The sequence below is a fragment of the Semicossyphus pulcher genome, unplaced genomic scaffold (genome assembly GCF_022749685.1).
Source record: "Semicossyphus pulcher isolate SPU_LCO1_2020_fin unplaced genomic scaffold, fSemPul1.0.p SCAF_1, whole genome shotgun sequence".
NCBI lineage: Eukaryota > Metazoa > Chordata > Actinopteri > Labriformes > Labridae > Semicossyphus > Semicossyphus pulcher.
The window spans coordinates 33,364,284-33,385,525 of record NW_027211603.1 but is presented as its reverse complement, the minus strand read 5'-3'; the positions used below and the strand labels follow the sequence as shown (position 1 = coordinate 33,385,525).

Sequence of the window (21,242 nt, the reverse complement as noted above, 5' to 3'; positions counted from 1 at the left end):
TGAGTCAACCAACTGTCCTGTCAGCTCTGCTGCTGTCATAAACAACAGCAACAATGATGTGTTAGGAGCATCACAGCATGGGGATGACCCTCAGAGAGGAGGAGAAAGCTACAGGAAATAAACCCTGCAGCAGGGAGATGAAGAAGACAAATGAAAAGACCCGAGGCAGATAATTAGACACCTTGAGGGGGAAAGGTTAGTGTTAGCGGCTGCAGGACGGGTCACAAGCAGTCTATCAAAAAGAAGAAGTTTAAATATAAGAGATGACAAGAAATAAAACAAGGTGGGTCCAAACCTTATGTTCCTCCTGTAAAATACAACACACACACAAACACATGAAGAGAGGATGTCAGTCAGCAGTAACATTGTCTCTGAATACTCAAACACTTCAGTTGTCACCTTTCAAGCCACATATATAAATGACCAACATTTAAAATGCTTCAAAAAAGAAGGATGAAATTGAATGCGGATGTCTGAAGCTGTGGTGTTTGTGTGGGAACATTTCACCGAGGGCTGACTCACTGCAGAGCGCTCACAAAGACAGAGGAGGAACATTTATATGCATATCCTGACTGACATGTGGCCTCACGTCGGCCTTATTACTTTGAGACTGTGCTTTAAGTGGAGATGAGTCGTTACAGTTAGACAGTTAAAATATTCTATGTCAAAAAGATGTTTAGACTGAAATGAGATTTGGAGAAGTCTTAGTTATATGAAGTATATATATGAAAACTTACATCGAGTTAGGAAGAGAGAAGGGCAACCTGGGAGGGTTTATTGAGTCCCATTTCAAATGTTTCTACTAACGAAAGCATCATTGTTACGAGTGTAAAAGCATTAGACTCTCCCAAATATTTCATGACCACCAGTTTGAATTACTTCAGCTTAGTTTTCCAAAAAAGTTTTTTGTCATTCTGAAGGCTCAAAAAATGTCAGACTACTTTTTTCAACCGTACAGTGGCAGTACATTTTTAGAGACAGGTATATAAAAAGTTATTTTTATCTCACCTCCTCCTCCTCTCCGAAGCCCGTCAGGTCCCACACATAGTTGAGTCTCATCTGTCGTCTCTTCCAGTGCTCCATGAAGAGAACCGCTGCATGAACCGGCAGACACAGAAAACAAAACGCAGGCTTAAACGGGCCTCTGGTCCCCTTTTGTTTTATATACTACATCCTGTGTACTCCAGTATAATATATGTTATATTGTTCATGCTAAATATGTTTAACACCTGTTGTGAATTAACCTGACTATATGCTGAGCTTGATTATTGTAGAGTTGGCAATTTGACCATTCTCTATTGTTCTATTATGTCAACAAATCCCAATTCTGACAATTCTGTAGGACAATGTACTTTTTAACCAATATTCCCCAAAGAGGAGATGAAAGATGTTTGAGAGACTACTTTCAGCTGAATTAATCCATATTTTGTTTTCTAGTATATATTTGGGAAAGCAGGAAGTTGAATATGGGATTATATCACAATAAATTACAGTGTGTTCATGGTGTTGAAGGAACATGTAAACAGGTGAACCTGTGTCTTGCAACATGCAAATCATTTCGGTGTTGTTTTGCTGACAATGCACCAAATTTCTGCACAATTAAGTCTATTTGTAGATGTGCACACAAATGTTGCTATTGTTCTAATTTTGTATAAAGGAAACACTGGGAGTGTACAGTTTCATGCAAGTCTGCCACATCGTGTCTACAATAGGTGAATCCCAGATGGCCGTCGAGCTGTGACTCTGTCAGACACCAGCTTCATCTGAACACATAACACCTCCCTGGTCTGAAGCCCTGCTGCTGCTAACAGATGGCAGCGTGGTTTGGCAGGACATCAGAGGAGGTCCGGCTCTGAGTGTTTACCATCGTGGGTTCAGATTGTAACTTTTATGTTCGCCTGGGGTGAGGTATCAGCTTTTACTGCAAAAACTCTGAATGGATTTAATGGTACTGTCTATTACCTGGAACATTTCCAGCGATGTGAAGTTTCACAATCTGCATTTATCATGTGCTGCTCGTCTATTAGACTCATTGTTTACTGTTTTTTATGCATTGATGTGAATGTGCTTTTACCCCAGAGGGCCATGAAGATGGAGAAGAAGACGGTAGCTGGGTTATCGAACAGGTGGCTGGCTCGGGCTGTACCACATGCTGTCACCAGCTTCCAGTAGCTGCAGGCTCGGTCGCAAAGCGGACACATGGTGATGTTATTCCTGGGATCACAAATCTCCATACTGGCAAAACAGGGACACATGAAAGAAAGGAATCATTTAACTGGTGGAAGGTGCGAAACGATGGCGCAGAGAGACCAGAACAAGAGAACCAGATACACGGGGGGAAAATGTCACTAATTCTTTGATGAGACAGAGACATGCTGTCCTTCAAATCAAATATTATACATGCTCAGGCATGTTTTAAACTTGACAGCCTTTCAAAGAACATGTTTGTTGTGTTATTTCTTGATAACAGACCGTTGTAATGGAGAATAGACAGTTGCTAGGAATGCGGCTGTAATCACACAATCGGAGGACAAACTGTAATCATATCAATCCGCTGTAAAAAGTCTGGTAAATCTGATGTTGGTTTGTTTACAAAGGGAAAAAAAGAAAAGAGATGAAACAGCTGAGAGAAAGCAATAAAGGTCAAACGATGCAAAAACTGAAGACTACGACAGAGAGATCTACATACCTGAAGACAGCACATTTACAGATAACTAGCTCACTTTAAATAAACAATAATTATGCTAATATATTAAAATTAATCATTTAAATAATAACAGTATTTTAAAGCATATGGGTTTCACTGAAGAGCTTGGTTATCAGAGTAGTGAGAAGTTATCATCCTTTGAGCATTTCAGAACATCCACACTGAATTTCTTCCTCTTACATTTGTTATTGCCCACAGTGTCAGGGAGGCTTCAGACTCATTATTCTGATCTAGATTTTAAAAAAATCCTCCACAGTGTTTGTATGACTTTGGCATCAATATGATGCTCATTATGGCCCAATACCCCCAGAGATTAAAGGGAGAGCTACCTCAGTCTAAACAGTATGTGTATTGCCTAATGAAATGTACTTTATCCTTAAATTTCAAACCACTTACTGCCTTTCTCTGTGCATGTAAAGCCTATAATTACCATGTGTAGAAATAAACCTAAAGCTTTATGTGGATAGGTGGAGTCATTTTAAGGGTTGTGTAAGCCTGGTATTAAAACCACACTGCAATACGTCTCCATCTGAGCAGGTCATTTGGTCTGCTATTGATTTTTAAACCAAGTGAAAAAAATGCCAGAGGGCTAAAGGTTAATTACCCTCTCTTCAATCCAAATCAACTGGTTTCAAGAGTAATTATAATATTATAATATTATTAATGAATTAAAAGGTAAGTGCCTGAAAACAAGACTACAGAAGATTCACATAAAACAGGTGAACCAAACCTCCTTCTCTTTCAGGATAAAGTACTGTAGTTTATTTAGAGCTTTTGAGAAAATACATTTTCTATCAATCATATCTGTTCATGCAGTTCATTGAAAAAAAGGGCTATACACATTTTAAAAGTAATCGATGTCATCAGCCTTTTAGTGGGTTTTTTTCAGTGGATTTACTTAGCCAGCCTGCTAGTTTGGAGTTTGTAATAACCATTTATAATAAGTCAAAATGTTTTAATTTGTTACTAAAACTCCAGATTAGTCTAGATAGATTAGTGAATACAGCCAAACACAAATGAAACCCCTGTTAATTTAGCTGGATTAACTGACTGTTACTGTTGAGTAAAGCTCCTCTAAAGGACCTTATTGACACAGATACTTTGATGTTTGGAGATTTGTGATACAGGTACAAACAGCTTTGGTATGAAGAGGCAGTAAACAAGATATTTAGTTTAGAAAAAAAAGATGAAAAATACACAAACAAAAAAAAACATGCATTTGGGTGTGTGTGTGCGTGTGTGTGTTTTTTGTACCTGGGTATGTTATCATCAACAGTGGCACAGCCATAGAGGAACACAATGACTCCAACGATGGCTGCAGGGATTAACATCTGTGTGTAGACTCCTAACCAGGCGAAATATAATCCAACCTTCTCCCCGAAATACTTCCTGTGGGAGGAGAAAACAAAGGTGACAGACATTTACAACAACAGTACGTCACTGACACGTTAACTCTTCTTCTGTTAGGCCTGTTCCCACCTCTGAGTTTGGTCAGTCCAATCAGATTTTACTGTTAAATACCATGCTTCAACTATCTGTTCTTTCTATATCAGTCATTATACTGTAAGTCTCATTTTTCACCTTTATGATGCAGAGCTGTTTATAAGGACGGACATTTAAACATTTCCAACAGAATTCTTACTGATGCACTTTGTGTTTCAAGCCAGGTCACCATCCTTTCAACTTTGCCATTTAACCGGACTATAGCCATCTAGTGGGATTAAATCTGTCAGAGAAACAAGGGTTTTTAGTTTGAAACTGCTGTATTCAGAGTTTTTACTGGTCCATTGGTTTTCAAGAGAAGGAGATCTTTTTGGATAACTTGAATAGCGGTGAAAACCTTGTGAACGATAAACACCTGATGTTTGGCTCCACACACTGTATAAACCCACTTTCTGTAAGACTCTTTCTAAGAAGTTCAGTTCATGACACCAAAACCACTGACATGATGATCTGATGACTGATGACGATCATCTTGCTGGTTATGTGTAATAACATCAGTGCTACAGTCCCTGAGCAGAGCAGGTTTAATAAGAAACTCCATCAGATTCAGCTCACACTCCCAATCTGTGCACAGGAACACAGTGAGCATCAGCGGAGCATCAATTAGTCCGTGAGGGTCCTCGTCTGCACTTGCTGCCTGCAGGCAGGTGAAGGCAGATAAAGCTGCTGTGAGGGCAGCAGCAGTGGGAGACATATGAGGTCTACAAATGTGTCTGTAATTCAGCTGAGGGCTGTGACAAGAGCAGAGCGATGGGTCTGACCTGATGAGTCCTATAGGCTGGTACTTGTAGAAGACGCTGTAGCTGGCCCACTCATCGTACAGCAGCTGTGAGGAGACACAAGAGTCCATAAATACTGATGTATGTATAAGTAAGAAACAGGACATTATGTGCAAAGTTTATGTTTAATATGTATCACAATTTAGTGAGCCTGCTGTAGAGGCTGTTTGTCAATAAATAAAACTTGGAAAGCTTATAAAGCAAAGTTATGAAGCAACCCTTATAACGTTACCTGTTTATCTTGTAACATTTTGTGCGATGAAAATTCATTTTTAAATCCATCCAAGTATGGGTGTGCACCTGCCAATTTTTGGTTTGTTTTGCTTTAAAAAGTTCAAGAAGTTGTATTAAAAATACGAAAAACAATTAACTGATACATTTTGACAATTTGAATGATTAACCGGCTCATCATTTTTGCCTTAGTGCAAAGAAAAGAAACTTCCTGCACAGATATTTCACATAAAAAAGCCTTGCAGTTGCAATAAGGGCTTTTAAGACTTAACATCTGCAGGAAGTTGTAAAAGTCATTAACAGAAACTTTAAAGAGATAAAAATGTCGACAAAGTAAAATTGGGATAAGAATGAACAAGAGAAACTCAGAGCAGTGGAGTGGTGAGTATGACACCGTTTAGACTGTAATCATGCTGAGCATACAATGTGAGCTACTCTACTCTTCATCAGAGACTGTCCAAACCTTCCACTGGCTTTTATATGAGAGTTGACGGCATCATGTATCGCTGAGCATTACAGCCAGCTCTCTAGCGCACTGCTAGTGTAAATATACCTGTGATCATTTTTGCATGTACCTTCTGAGGCTTCAGATTCACAGTAAAGTATTCTCTCAGTGCTCAGTTTATGGTGTGCAGTGAGACAACAGTTATATTGTCGCACATTGAAAGAAGGTGACAAGAAATCAATGCAATAAAAAACAGACCGCAGGTCTGACAACATATCACCATTTATTTTTAACAGAGAGCATATTGTATTCCAGAAGGGCTTCCTGTCAGCTCTTTAAGGTGTAACACACCATTGTTGTGGGCAGACAATCATAATATCCAATAACAGTAAATATATGTATCTCTGCTCACACTGGAATAACACCCAGAATGCTGCAGTTAAGAACACACACACATCAACCACTGGTAATTCAGCCTGAAACGAAAGGCTGTTTTAACATCAGGTGCAATAAATAGTTCAGAGAAAGGTGCTGATATTATTACATGCAGTTTGTGTGGGGTAAATCAGTCCCTTTAAAGATAAAGTGTTCTTTAACTGCATTGATTTCTGTCTGGTAGCACTTTGCATTCAGAACACAACAGAGGAAACACTCTGCCATGACAAGAGCAGGAATTGGAATCACACATTTTCATCAGTGTGTACTGACGAAACATTTGAATAAAGAGAAATGTTTCAGGTTACCAGGGGAAAGGCTTGATCCAGCAATTTACAACATACTTAGTGTTTAATCCAGTAATCTCAGAGATTTTCCTTTTAATAAATGTCTGTTAAGTCACTATCTATTATGAGGTAAGACAATGGTGATTGAGCCTATGGCCCACTGATGAAAGCCTTTGCATTTGCAGAATTACGGACTGGGTGTCTGCGCCGACTTTAGAGGAAAAAATCATAAGCGGCGCCCAGTTAGTGACGCGTTTTCCATCACCCGGCAGTGGTTGGTCTGCCAGAGAGGGTAGGTGGAGCTAAGCGGCTGCATTTCCGGTCTCTGGAAGTGTTGCGAGTAAACAGTAATCTACTATGGCTGAACAAACAAAGAAAAGATCGATGACTACAGATACAACTTCAAAAATAAGCGAAGTGATTAGAACTTTAATGCAGAAGACCTTTTTCAAGAGGAAAGAGCAGCACTGGTTTTCTTTAAACTGTGAAAATATTTAATGTTTTTCTAACAAACAGAATCTGTTTTTTTAATCTCTAAATGTGAGCACTTTGGTACAAGTGAACATTTTTACATAGAAAGGGTACAATTATATGTTGCTGCAAAATTATAATCAAGGCATTAATAGAAAAGGAAGAAATCATACTTTTGGGTTATAATTGGTAGGTTCAGTGATGTTCATGTTTGATTGAGGTTTTTATCTTGCATATCGTTTATGTGAATATGAACTTTGAATTAGAATTACTGTTATCATTGTTATTAGTATATTATAAACTTGAAGATGACTGTAGAGCTACTTCTCTCTCTCTCAGGTTACCTTTAGCCCTACCCAGCTCCTCCACAGAGGGTAGTGAAGCCTGAAGCCTGGCAATCCATAAAGCCCTCACTGCTGCACTTTAACAACTCGTTGTTATAAATGCACAATTAGAACTGAGACGAGCTTATTAACATTCATCAATCTGAGCATGTCTTGGCTGGATTATGGCATCAGAGGAAACTGTTTGGAAATACTTTAGGGAGTAAATCAAACTAAGGGAGGGGTACAAAAATAGATTTGTCCCCAGTGGAGACAACACTAGCTTATTTTTATTAAGATCTCTTTCCAACCATAACCACCAGCTATATTTGCCTAAACACAGCCACAGACCACAGGCTCAACAGAATGTTAGTTTTAAGCAGCAATTGCCCCATTAACTGTTTGACAACAGATTAGTTGGTGGTGTCTGCTGCAGTGTTTGGTTACACTGCCCTGTTCATTTGTGATCATTTATTGTGGTGTTATTTTTACATGCGCAGAATATTATAATTAATGATGTTATGTAGCAAATGTAAGACAGTAAACATGTGTATAATTGGAAGTCTGACTGAATGCTCATGATAAAAGAAACAACACTGGTACGTGTGTGTATGTGTGTGCGTGTGCGTGTGCGTGTGCGTGTGTGTGTGTGTGTGTGTGTGTGTGTGTGTGTGTGTGTGTGTGTGCGTGTGCGTGTGTGTGTGTGTGTGTGTCAGTGTGATCTAGTGCCTTGTGGTCAAACATATTTATATGCAAATCACTGCTGTATGATTCGATTGTCACAGTGATCATTAAACAGCTCACTGGGTTAGTGCTCTGGTCTTCAGCTAGCAGAACATTAATTATGATGAAACACCGACAAACCCAATCACACACTCTGTTCACAGGCAGAGCAGCACGCAGGAGGTTTTAAATCACAGGAGGAGTGTTTAGACATGACCACAGCAGAATGAGCCCGAGAGAGAAAACAGCACCTCATTTTAAACCTGCCATCTCAGTATTGTCATCACTCATTTCTTAAACATGTATAGGCAGGATTGTGAAATATGTAAGTGTTGCTGAGGAGGCACTAAGCTACAGCTTTCTGCAGCTTGAGAATAACACAGGGGGAATTATTAGACTGTTGCCTTAGTGACACACAGCCTACAGTATAATTATGGAGAGTGTTAGCAGGGGAGGACATGACTTCAGACGCAGCATGAGCTGTTATGTTCCTTCGCATTGCCTGGTTAATTCTGTTCTGGTACAGTTGGAACAAAAGCTCAGACATTTAAAAAAGCTGTCATGTTGTCCCGGCCGTCTGTCATGCTGTGTTAGTCATTATTACAAACAAAACCTCATGGTACAACTCATTAAGGTTGACTCATGTGTTAATGTTGTGTTAGTGTGTTGCGTTCATGATGAAGGATGCGAAAATCCTTTGAAACTCATTTATCTAACATTTCGAACAGAAAAACTCCTCCGCAGATGTTTATCTTTGTGAGGAAAACTGATGGTTTAAGCAGTTTGAGAGCATTTTGCTTCCAAACTGTGTTAAACTGTTGTTGATTAAAATGGGGGAGACATGATTAAAGTGTAAGTAGAAGAAACATATGGTTATTTAGACTGATTGGAAGAAGGTGACTTATTTTATTATGTGACAGTTTTTTTGGGCTTCAATAGCATTTCTGGAACAACTTTGCAAAAGCACTACAGTAAAACGTGATTTTAACTTCCATCCATACATTATCTATGCTGCTTATCCTGTTCAGGGTCATGGGGGGCTGGAGCCTATCCCAGTTGTTATTGGGCGAAAGGCGGGGGACACCCTGGACTGATCGTCAGTCAATCACACATAGAGGGCTGACATATACAGACAGTCAACGTTTTATGCTCACACCCACAGCTATGGGCAATTTAGAGTCACCAATGAACCTAACGAGCATGTCTTTGGACCGTGGGAGGAAGCTGGAGTACCCGGAGGGAACCCACACATGCACAGGGAGAACATGCACCCAGAAAGGCCCACTTCGACCGAACCAGGGTTCAAACTAAAAACCTTCTAGCTGTGAGGCGACACTTAGTTTCAACTTAAAGGGCAATTTTGGTACTTTTTAACTTCTAATGTCTTAATGTCACAATGGTGGTATTTCTTACCATGAGTCATGCTAACTTTATTGTGTTTCTCATGTCCTGCAAAACTTCCTAATAATAGACACATAACCAGGTTATTCTCAATGAATAAGCTGGTTATGTGTCATTAGATTGTGGAGGGTTGAAGGTAAAGTCCTGTTTTATGTTCCCATTTAAAAATGAAAAAATTAGATCTCAATTTACAAAGTACAGCACAACCGTAATAATAAATAAAGAGAATAATTCACCGTTGGTTTAGAGACTCAACAACTGGAAAAGATGTTTTTATTCTGTTTGAATGAAATAAAATGAGTTTCCATTTTCTAATTGGTGTACAAACTTGAAAAACAAACTATGGGATGTTTTTAAATGTGAAATAATTTCCTGATTCTGCCAAAATGTGAAAGTGTGAAAATGAAAATGTTTTTCTCTCGTCATGTTTGTAACAGCAGAGCTCTTTCAGGCCTCTCTTCAGAAATTTGACCAGGTCGACCAACAGAGAGCAATCCACTGCTGTGGCGCGGGTTGCCATGTCCTCACTGAATAAGGACATTTGTGCCGGTTTAATAAAAATTAACAGGTTTCAGGTTGTTGTCTTGTTCTGTTCACGTTTTCTTTGAGCTGACAAATGAGTATTTGCATATTGACTGAAAGTGTTGGTGACATCTCATTAAATGTATTGACTGGAGGACTTGTACTCCATACCTTTCTGTCATTAGGCTCTGCATTCACCCCCTCGATGTCTCCCTGTAACACACACACACACACACACACACACACACACACACACATACAAATCTAATTTAACACAAATGTATTATACACCATGAGAGGATTGCTTTTTATTTTTATACTTAAGACTCAAAGAAATTGAATTATTCTTATTCTTGTAAATAAAAAGCAATTAATCATCTATTCTGAGACCAGTGAGGCATCCATGAAGTGTGATGCTGATACTCACATCATGTGGAGGATAAGCGGCTGTATAGACACCATTAGCTAGCAGACTGGTGATCCCTGAAAGAGAAAATATTCAACAGGATTATGATGAGAGAAGAGGCACACATAAACACACAAAGCAATGTAAAACTCACAGAAGCGCTCTGGAAAAAAACCCAGTGAAACCAAGAAATGACTGATGTTACATTTCCCTTTTGGAGTTCAAAGATTAGACTCCATTGTGGTCTGTTGTATCCATTTATTTGCAGAATGTAGAGGGATGCTTTCAAAGACATACTACAGTATAAAAATTGACCTCTGTTTGTTATAGTAACAGGGCAGCAGAAAACATACACCGTGTTTTTATCAGAGGCCTCATTATATTAGTAATTGTTGTCATGCCTGTTGGTTATAATTAGATTTCGCCACCACAGTCATTTCTGACATCTGGGAACGCGACAACATCACTACAATACAGTCAAACAAAGTTAGACAGGCTGTAACAGGATATAAACTATCTATGTTGTATTTTGTGCCTCAAAAACAAACCTGAACATATTTCCTATATTCCTATTTTCTTCAACTGACAATTACATAACACTCAAGAGACTGTCGAACTCAGCCAAGGCTGAACAATCTCACCGGTTATCAGCCACTTTCAGCCAACATTTGACATGATTAGATGTACAAGAACAAATAGCTAATGTTTGATGGCAGATATAATCACTGCTCCTCTGGGGGGGTAATTATGATGCACAAAGTGTATTTGTTGATGTCTTCTTGTATGTAGGCAGAAGTCTTACCCATGGAGTATTTGGCTCTGGTGCATCTTGTCCTCTTCAGAACCTCATACACCTGAGGATACAACAAAACATTAAAGCCTCATTTAACCAAGCAGTGCAGTCGTAAAACATGACAATATAGATGAGGAGGAGATTTTGTTTCTTGTATAATATCACAGGTGAAATTGTTCGAGGGACTGTGCCGCAGGAAGACTGCTGAGTTGTGCACGTGTCCTCAGAGAACCCATGATCAGCTCAGTGTAAAACATGCAGCGCTCCACACAGTTTTATTGATGAGAGCTGGAGCTCAGCTGGGAGCCAACAATCGCTGTGATTGAGGAGTTGAGCAATAATGAGAAGACAATCACATTAGCCAGCAATTAGTCAAGCGCTGCGAAGGCCTGTGTGGGTGTATGTGTAAGTCAATGCAGCAGCACATGTATGATGTAGATTCAGGTTGTAGGACACACTCCAATACTTAGTCCCACCCAAGCATGAGGTCTTAATGGAGAAAAGAAAATGCACATCAGGTGTGTGTAGTTAGTTAGTTATCTGTGCGGAAACACATATTTGTTACCATAAATGCAACTTATTTACAGTTTTAAGTTTTTAGTTTGGAGATCTTGGGGCGGCTGTGGCTCAGTGGTAGAGTCAGTCGTCTTTCAATCAGAAGGTCAGAGGCTCAATCCCCAGCTCCCTCAGGTTACATGTGGAAGCGTCCTTGGGCAAGACACTGAACCCCAAATTGCACCCAGTACAGCCAATGGGTGTGAATGTGATAACTGTTTGACAATTGGGCACTTTACATAGCAGCCTCTGCCATCAGTGTGTGAATGGGTGAATGTGACATGTAGTGTAAAAGCAGCTTTGAGTGGTCACAGAGACTAGAAAAGCACTATATAATTACAGTCCATTTACCATTTTATGTGGCTTACTGAAGGAGCCATGTCACCACCCTGAGGTTGTATGAATATGTTCTATGTATTTGTGTACTTGCTCTGATCGTCTGTGTGCATGTGTTTTGGATCTATTTTCTCTCCCTCTCTACTGTGATGCCTGTGTGATTGGCTGCAGGTGAGCTTGGCTGCTTTGGCTGACAGAATGATTGACTGTGAGTGTGTAGGCTGTTCAGGGGAGGTGATTGGTTCCAGCCTCCAAGCCTGCAGTTTTAACGTCTGGCTTCTTCCAACTCCTGCCGGCTCTCCTCTCTCCACCTCCAACCAGACTGCCTGCTAAAATATCGGTGTGATAAAACAGATCTTCATTTTACAGGCCAGGTCAGGCAGTGGTGGGTAGCATTTTGTTAAATCTCCTTTTCTCCTGTTGTTTGCTAAGTGTTAGGTAAGTGACTTGTCTTTTTGATTTTCTGATTTGCGTAGGTAATTTTACATTGCTCAACTTTTTTTAAACCATAAGAGTAAAAAAAACACTTTAAAGTACAGCATATCGTCTGATGATCCGGTGTTTCATTGTTCTTGTTGCACCAGGGTTTCCCTCCTGGACTGTATGTAAGAAGCAGATGTAGCCTCTTGGTTTAAAAATGCCTTAAAAGTGCCTTAATCCTGCATTTTGAAAATGACCAGTAGGGGGTAAACATTTTCCCATAAGTCAGTGGTCCCAATGTCTAGTTTGAAGTCTTCTCCAATTAAACCAGGATTAAGACTTTGCAATGTCTGTGCACCCTTTCGTCCGAATATGGTCACCTCTTTCTCCAAGAAACCAAGATGGCGAAGGCCAAAATGCCACACTGCAGGCTTTAAAACCACATCAAGTGGCAATGTCTACTACTTATATACAGTCAATTGTTTCCCCCAGGCCAGATAGTAACAAGCAGTACTTACTATTGAGCTCCTGGTCTTGCTGTCAAAGAACTTGTCTCGGTCAGACAGGTCGAATCTGGCAACACAGAACAACACAGGTGAGGTTTTAAGATCCTGAGAAAGAGTGCAGACTGAAACGTATCTGTAAAATGTGTCTTTTTTATTAGTAGGTATTGGACAGAAAAGTTACAAAGTATAACAATTAAGTTCTATGGTGCATCACTTAGCTTTACAGTCCACCTTGCACACAGTGTGCTGAGATTAAAGCCGCACAAGAATATTTCATGTAAAAACACACTTATCAGAAATCCTTTTGACACTGTGTTAAAGCAAAACTCAGATTTTTGGAGCAGATAACAGTCTGAACATTTCATGTCCCCCACGAACAGCACCAAAAGTACAGTAACAAAGAAGTCACATGATGTGTGTTTACGAACAGGCAGTGTAATTACAATACAGTACAGTGGGTGCAGGCTGCAATTCCAAAACAACGTGATAATGAGAGGAGGAGGCCCCATAAATCATCATCAATGACCCTTATTGTGAAACTGTGACACATATCCTAACTTGTGTGAGTTTGCTAACTTCTGTCGACACTCTCACAATTATGACTCTCTAATCAATATTTACATTTATTAAAACAATATTGATCAGGGGGAAACCTGTTATTGTTGCCTTGTTTTTATTTGATCTTAGTTTAGCTTCTGGCCTAGCTTAGCTTACTAGCTACATTTTAAGTCATATGCAGTTAAAATACTGTAGCGTCTCCTGATATAATACAAAGGATTGCAATGTGCTGCTTCTTCTACAGAGATGTGTTTGCAAAAGCTTCTCTCTCCTACTGAATAGTAGATGTTACCAGCACTGCAGACAGTGTAAGGATAGAAGCTGTTAGAATATAATCATAATAAAAAAAGTTTATCTCTATAACACCGATTAAAATCAGAGATTACAAGGAGTTGTATGTACAACTGACAGGGTAAGGCAATGCAATAATTCAAGAGATCAACAAGTAAGAAAGTACGCAGTGAAATAGATTGTAGTCTTTGAAAGGCTAATTTGTGATTTGTGCTGTATTCATTAAAGTAGTTGTCATGTGCAGATATTGCAGGAGCAAACATGTAACTTGTACATTTATGAAATATTCAGTGTGAATATATTGCCTTAAGTTTATGTAAAAGTGGCTTTATATTTCCCGGAGTCATACGGAAAAGAGAGAGTACAAAAGAAGAACAGAGTAATAATAAATTTCAAGGCAAAAGTTACTTATTATGTGCAGGACCACTTAGACTCTCTATAATGAACTTAATTCTTACAGAAAAGCGCTTGGAAGTGTGTGCGCTGAAAGCCTTTCATCAGAGTGACTGAGTGGGCAGCTGAGTGATCAGTCAGTAAGTACTTGTGCTGCTGGTCATTCCTGTTGATCTTTACTGAAACAGTCCGAATAGTCCCTGTGTCCCTACTGACAGACATAATGAATCTGTAGTTAAACCTGCAGCATTGAGGGTTTAATCTAATCATTTATTTAGATCTGGAGGGACTTGATTACTTGATTTAATAAAAGACCAGCCTAAATGTAGAACAATAAAACACAATGTCTGAGGTCACATTGAGTTAATGTTGTTAAACTGTAATCTGTACCTTTCTTAATGTTATAGAACTGCATTTTTTCAAAATTGATAAAGATTAAGTGATGAAGAAGATGTGGAGGGAGATCTCCAGCTAGCTGTTAGTCAGAGCTGTAAATATAGCTGCCCACTGCCCACTCTCTCCTCCATACATCCCGGCAGGCTGACGTTTCGCTGAGACTTTCTTCTTCTCTGCCTTTGAAAGTGGTTTTATTTCAGCAGGAAGCAGGGAAGTCATGACTTCTGTCTGTAGTTAATCAGTCTAAATGCTTTATTTGGCTTCAAAACCCTCCAACACAGTGTTGAGAAAATGTAAATTATTTTTGTGATTCAGGCTAGCTGTGTTTGTTTCCTCCTGGGAGAAAAAGCTGATGGATGGAGGCTTGGCTGCTTGCTGCAGAAGAGCGTCACGCTTCAGCTTTCCTGCCATGTCTCTTGGGTGATTTTTATTCCAATTTACACCTCTGTGGTTGTTACTTCTTCATGCTGTCTCAATTATCAAAGTCTCTGTGTGGATAAAGCTGCCTATTCCAATTTTCAGAGGTGAAACAACATGATATAAGGATGATGCAAATGGTAAATGGACTGTACTTATTGTACACTGTACACTTTCATTTCTCACTTTCACCCTAATTCACACACACACACACACACACACACACATTCATACACACACACAAACACATCCACTGCCATGCAAGGCCACTAATCATGTAGGCTATGCCCTCGGAACAATTAGGGGACAGTATCTTGACCAAAGATACTCCGACGTGAAATGGAGGAGCTGGGGATCGAACCACCAACCTTCTAAATGACACACAGCAACAATATGGTTCATTTTAGAGTGCCGTTTTAGTCCACTTGAGGAAGGTCCAGTTTTCAATCTGCTTTTAGCTCATTTTTGCTCTCCACAAACTCCTGAGGGAAATATGTTCACCATCTATTCTCTAACTGACTCTGTCTGTTTTTGCAGCTGTCTGAGCCCATCGACTATCATCTAATGACCATTTAGTCTGTCTGTGTTTAGTGTTGTACCCAGCTGATATAAGGATAATTGATAACAGATATTTGGTCATGACTCTTCTGTGCGTTATTGTTAAGAGTCAGACTTGCAACTTCAGACTCGAGAATAAGATCTATGACCATATTGTAATCTGCATGCATATTCTCGTACATGTTAGTAGGGATTAATAAAATGCTAAACTGTGGTCGGCTAATAGCAGGAAATGTTTTCCAACTCTTTTGCTCTACACATGGACGGGCTTCCTGCACACAACGAAGCCCCCTTAAACATGATTGACCAATACTACTCAAACTGCAAAAACAATACAAACAGAAGCCAGAACAAGTCCTGTTGGAAACCTTGTCCTTTGTCTACAGATGCTGCATTAAAATGCACAACTGTTTATGTAGATTACTGAGAAGATAGTGTAAAATGAGTTTATCATAGCTTTTATGCAGTCAGCTGTGTGAGTGTGTGCCAAACGAGGTTGCATGGAGCAAAAAGGGTGCTGCAAGGTTGGTTGATAATTGTTTGTGGGTTGATCACTACGAGAAATGCCTTTCACATTACTCACTGTCATTTGATCCATTGTTAACATCAGAATACTGATTAGTCCAGCTTAAAAGAGTAAAGAAGAGAAAAAGCGCTGTGCCTTGATCAATATGTTGATTGCAGGGTGTGATTGTGTCGACCCTGTGTATGATTAATGTAAGTCAATGCAGGGGAAGAATTTAGCAACATAAGCTGCAGCATGTTATGTCTACTTCAATGGTCAAGCTCAAAGCCATCAGACCCATACTTGGACCCTTCTCAGCTTACCAACGGAGCCAACCATCTTTAAATGATGCACTAAACATGGTCCTCCACTTAATTCTTCTGCACATGGACTCATCAAGAACCTGTGCCAGGATCCAGTGTGTGGACATCAGCTCTGCCTTTACCACCATAATCCCATCTCTGCATCAGGACAAGCTCTCATAGGTCACACTACCCTCATTGAGCTAAACTCTGGCCAAGCCTACAGGTCTGAGATTGATCTGGTGTATCGATGCAGTAAGAATAACTTGTAACTCAGCTGTCCAAAGACCTTGGAGATGGCTGTGGATTACAGAGAGACCCAGCCCCTCTCGCTTGCATCATCCTGTGGGTCTCCATGCTTCATGCTCTCCATGCCTCAGTACATCACAGACCTCATACACACCTACACCCCCTCAAGAGCATTGAGGTCCACTGATCATCTGCGTCTTGTCATCCCAAAAAGCAGACATAAGACCAGGGGTGACCGTGCTTTTTCAGTGGTAGCTCCTAAATTGTGGAATGAGCTACCCACCCACATCAAAATGGCCCCCACTCTAGATACTTTTAAATCTCGTCTTAAAACGCATTTTTATTCCTTGGCTTTTAATCCAGCACGAGAGTTGTGTGGTCTCTGTTTGTCTTGTATTGTTTCTAAATCATTGGTTGTTGTTTTGTGTTTTATGTATATTTTAGTGTTTTTATATGCTTTTATTTTACTGTTTTTTTAATCTTTTACTTTTTATATATTTATTTTAACATTTGAATTTGACTTATTTACTGTTTTTATCTGTTGTGCAGCCCTTTGGTAACCTTGTTGTTTTTAAAATGTGCTATATAAGTAAAGTGGATTGGATTGGATTGGATTGCTTTGTTTGCTTATTTTCTGGGCACCATAATTACTCAAGACCTCAAGGGAAACTGATCCTGCACCCCCCCCCCCCCCCCACACACACACACCCCCACACCCCACCCCAGTAGACTTCTGCCTAATACAGCCCAACTGTGTTAACAACACAATTAGTAACATTTAAGGACCACTTGGTTAGGTTTAGGCACCAAAAGTACTTGGGGCGTAGGAAAAGATCATGGTTAGTCTTAAAATAAGTCAAAAATAACATTTGGTTTCACATGGGACACAAACAGCATTATTTGACTATATTCCTGTTTGCCCTATTGGCTTTAGGCTAACTTAGCGGGACTAGGCTAAATTAGATTATCAATCCACATGTAAACATTCTGTCTGCAGATTTCAAATGGTGAACAGTCCATCTTTACAACCAAAAGTCAGCAGAGATTTTACTCACAGATGCTGCTTCTCTCTGGAGAAAGGATGAGAGAGAGATTTGACACTTTGAGGCCTGTTGGCGTCTACTTTAGGGTGTAGAGGAGCTGTGACTTTGTGAATAAACAGTCGGATCTTCTCCACCACATTACTGCCTTGTTTCACTTCATAAACCTGCAAGGATTAAAACAGATGGTCACATTGTAATCATCATTGTTTTTTCAAGCAGTACAGTTAGAACTTATTTCTCTAAGTCTCAAGAACAGTAACTAATAAATGACAAAAAGCTTCAAGTGCTGAAGGGCTGGATATTGGCAGTATGCAAGATTGTCTACTGTATTCTTGAAAAACAACATACAGTCATTAAAATTAACTTTTGTTTGATACAAGAGATTTAAAATGTATAAAATGAAGGTGACAAACTGTAGGTTTGTAATGGCCAGGTTAAAAAAGAGATCGTGTCGATTAAGTGAATGAAAGAGGACCAAGTCTAGACCCCTGTGGGACACCTTCACTAATGTTTAAGCATTTGACTTGAAACCACTAAAACTGCTTACAATATACACAAAAGTATTGTTAATGTAGCCCTTAAAATGACTGTGCTGTGCCATGACATGGTCTAAATCCAAACTGCTGAGGTTTTAACAATGTATTTGCCTCAGGAGACATACACAGACAGGATTTCCGTAGAGACTGTAGGCAAGGGTCAAGTATGAAGTGGATTTTAGTAGCAGAGTAAATTGTGTATTATGGTCCTTGACAAATGTTAAATGGTTATTCATGCATTTTGCAGTCCTATTGGATTTCTATCAAATCTCCCTCCAGTGATAGTAGGAGCTGTCACAAGAGAATGGCCGCATTGGGTGTCATGAATGTAAAGAATAGAGGAAATGAAAATGTTTATCTTCACATTTTTCACAACTTTCACAGCACTTCAGGTCTTGGGGCCAGTTCAGTCCACCTCTGGGCAAGAAAAAGTGACAGATACTGTAATATGCATTTAACAAAATGACAGTTTACTAATGGATGAAATACCTTCTTTGTTGGCATCTTGAGCTTCATGAACTCAGCCTCTCGACACAGAACATTCCAAGGAGCGTGGATCTTCAAGAAACCGATTCCAGGGATTTTACACTGAAACACAACCAAAGTTAAGACATTTTGTAAAATAGTATTCTCTATGAACCGTCTGCAGAAACATGGGACAGTTCATGACTTTCAAAATTGTATGAACAAATGCAATAGATAGATGGTAACAAGTATTTCAGCTGGCACTCAGAGCTGCATGTTGGTTTAACGCTAGATTTAAAGCTCCACTGTCGAGTCAAGTCGCAGGAAAATCCTCTGCATCCACTTCAACACAAACTCATGTCTTTATTGCTGCATTAGATTGTCTCTGCAGCCTCACTGTTATGTAAACCCCTCATACACTGCCAGACTCACTTCACACCCCTCAGCTCATCACACTGACCCGTCTGGATACAAAAATACATAACAACCAACTCAAACAAGCTGACTTACTGTATAAATCAAACAACAAAAAATGTTCTGATGGCCTGTTCCGTCTTTTTATCATAATTCTGCAGCTGAGAGAATGTAAATACAAAAACAGAACCAGGATAAATCATGGTAAAAGTAATATGTCAGATTGGATTTATATAAAGGCCAAAAAGGCAAAAAGGTAGATTATGTAGGCCTTTGATTATAGGAGAAGACACATGCCTTGAGTGTGCAGTGATTTAAGGATTTTCATAGGGTAATTCTAATAGGATGTATGATAAATTAGAAACTGACCTTATTTGTTTAACTGTATTACTAATTTTCAGCAAGGGTTAGGATTTAAATGGTAAATACATTTATGATTAATTTAATTGATTTCAAAGATATTTTTGGTGGCTAGTAAGAACTCATGTTACTGATCTGTTCTGTTTCTGCTTTCAGTTTATATTTAGGGAACAGTTTTTATGGGACTTTGAATGTGTTTGAGTTCATTATTGTGATTTAAAATGAAAAAAAACTAAATTAACTTTACACCCATGTCTTACTTCGTATATCATATCTGTTAGTTAATCACGTCAGCAACAGAAGGGATTACTTTCTCCTCATTAGTCAGTTTGAGATGATATTATCATATCTTGATAATTATTCTATGTGCAAGGAAGAGCTACCCTAGTGCCTTTCGGATGTTGGTAGGTAGGTAAGTACATGAGCAAAACTAATACAAGCAACTTGTTACAATTACAGTAACTCATTTACAGTTGATAATTACTGTAGAGTTCTTAGCTAAAGTGTAAATGTAAACACAGCTTCCTGCTTTCTGTTTCCTTTGGCTGGTGGTCATGGTGTTTGTGATAAAAACATGCCATGCTGTCCTGATACAAGGAAAATAATGGCCATTGCGAAGGAAACATCCCATTATTCCACATTTTAGGAAGGAACAACATGTTTCCCCCCATGCAGAATTACCCACCGAGAACATACAACAACTTTAATTATGATACAGGCACACTTAAGTCTCCTTAAAAACCTCTCTAGAATACTGTGGAATGAAAGTTTCATAATGGCACACTTAGTAGACCCGACATACTGTAGATCAGTGTGTAAGGAAAGTTGCCCACATATTTCAAGTCATTAAGAGTGACATCTAATGACATGTCGAGTATCAGGTATTAAACAGTGATTTGCTAAAAGCCTTTGTGAGCACATATTAAGAATCCAGCTGTGTTATGTCAAAGATTTTCTCCATGCAATTTGTAATGGATTATTCACTGGTTGAAGAGACCAGATCTCCATTTGCCATTTCTAAAGATCAGTGACTAAGAAATAACAAGAAGCTCTTGTTCTACTTTAATGAAAACAAATGTTCTTCATGGATTAACTGAAAGTACACAGCAGTGACACAAGAACTTCCAGGAATATAGTCCAGCAAACATCCATGTTTAGATGACATGAGATAAGACAAATAAACAAAACTGATCAAAGTATGAGATTCTCTGGAATCAGTTCAAAGATGAAGATAAACTGGAAAAACAATTAGCTGACTGTCAACACATAACCAACTTTGGTTCTTTTTTCAATAAAATCCAAACACATGACCGATTCTTTTATCATATTATTGAAATCTAAACACCCTCTGAGGAGGTTATTACACAGATGAACTTAAACGCATGATTCTTTTGTGTTTCTGAGGCTCTAAAGACACGTTCGATGAACATAAAATGAAAAATTGATTCTTATCTTTCTTTCTTTCAAATGTCGAGTATGAGTGAAAGGAACTCCTGAGAGATTATCTGGCACAGAGTTTGGTACAAACATTCATGATGCCCAGAAGATGTGGCTTCCAACTTGGGTGAATATTTGAATTTGCCTCTAGTGCAACTGCAAGATTAATTATTGTAGTCATTTCATGAAATATCTGAACAACTCTCAAATTTATTGCCGGAAAATTTGGTTCACACATTCATGGTTCCAAATGGATGAATAGCAATTACATTAATGTCCTACACTTTGGTTTATGTCCAAAATGCTTGCAAAACTAACAATATTTAAATCAACCTCACCTGTATTTTAGTGTGTACTCCTAATAGAGAAATGTTTGCATGTTTGCATACATTAAGGTAGAGTATGCTGTAGATCAGCTCTGCAAAGCTGCTAGCATAGATGTAGACTCATATTAAACATTCATGCTACCCGAACG

General features: G+C 39.1%; 1 protein-coding gene across 1 annotated transcript in view; it reads right to left on the bottom strand.

Annotated features, from left to right (window-relative positions):
- ano1a (anoctamin 1, calcium activated chloride channel a) overlaps positions 1–21,242 on the bottom strand; it is a 62,577-nt gene that overhangs the window by 19,814 nt on the left and 21,521 nt on the right. Inside the window, exons 4-13 of the mRNA XM_069673816.1 lie at positions 18,581–18,679; positions 17,568–17,719; positions 12,856–12,910; positions 11,036–11,087; positions 10,255–10,310; positions 9,999–10,040; positions 4,972–5,036; positions 3,962–4,096; positions 2,075–2,235; positions 1,009–1,094 (exon numbers count right to left, since the gene is read on the bottom strand). Of these exons, the coding sequence (XP_069529917.1) occupies positions 1,009–1,094; positions 2,075–2,235; positions 3,962–4,096; positions 4,972–5,036; positions 9,999–10,040; positions 10,255–10,310; positions 11,036–11,087; positions 12,856–12,910; positions 17,568–17,719; positions 18,581–18,679 (903 nt within the window). The remainder of the gene's footprint in view (positions 1–1,008; positions 1,095–2,074; positions 2,236–3,961; positions 4,097–4,971; positions 5,037–9,998; positions 10,041–10,254; positions 10,311–11,035; positions 11,088–12,855; positions 12,911–17,567; positions 17,720–18,580; positions 18,680–21,242) is intronic.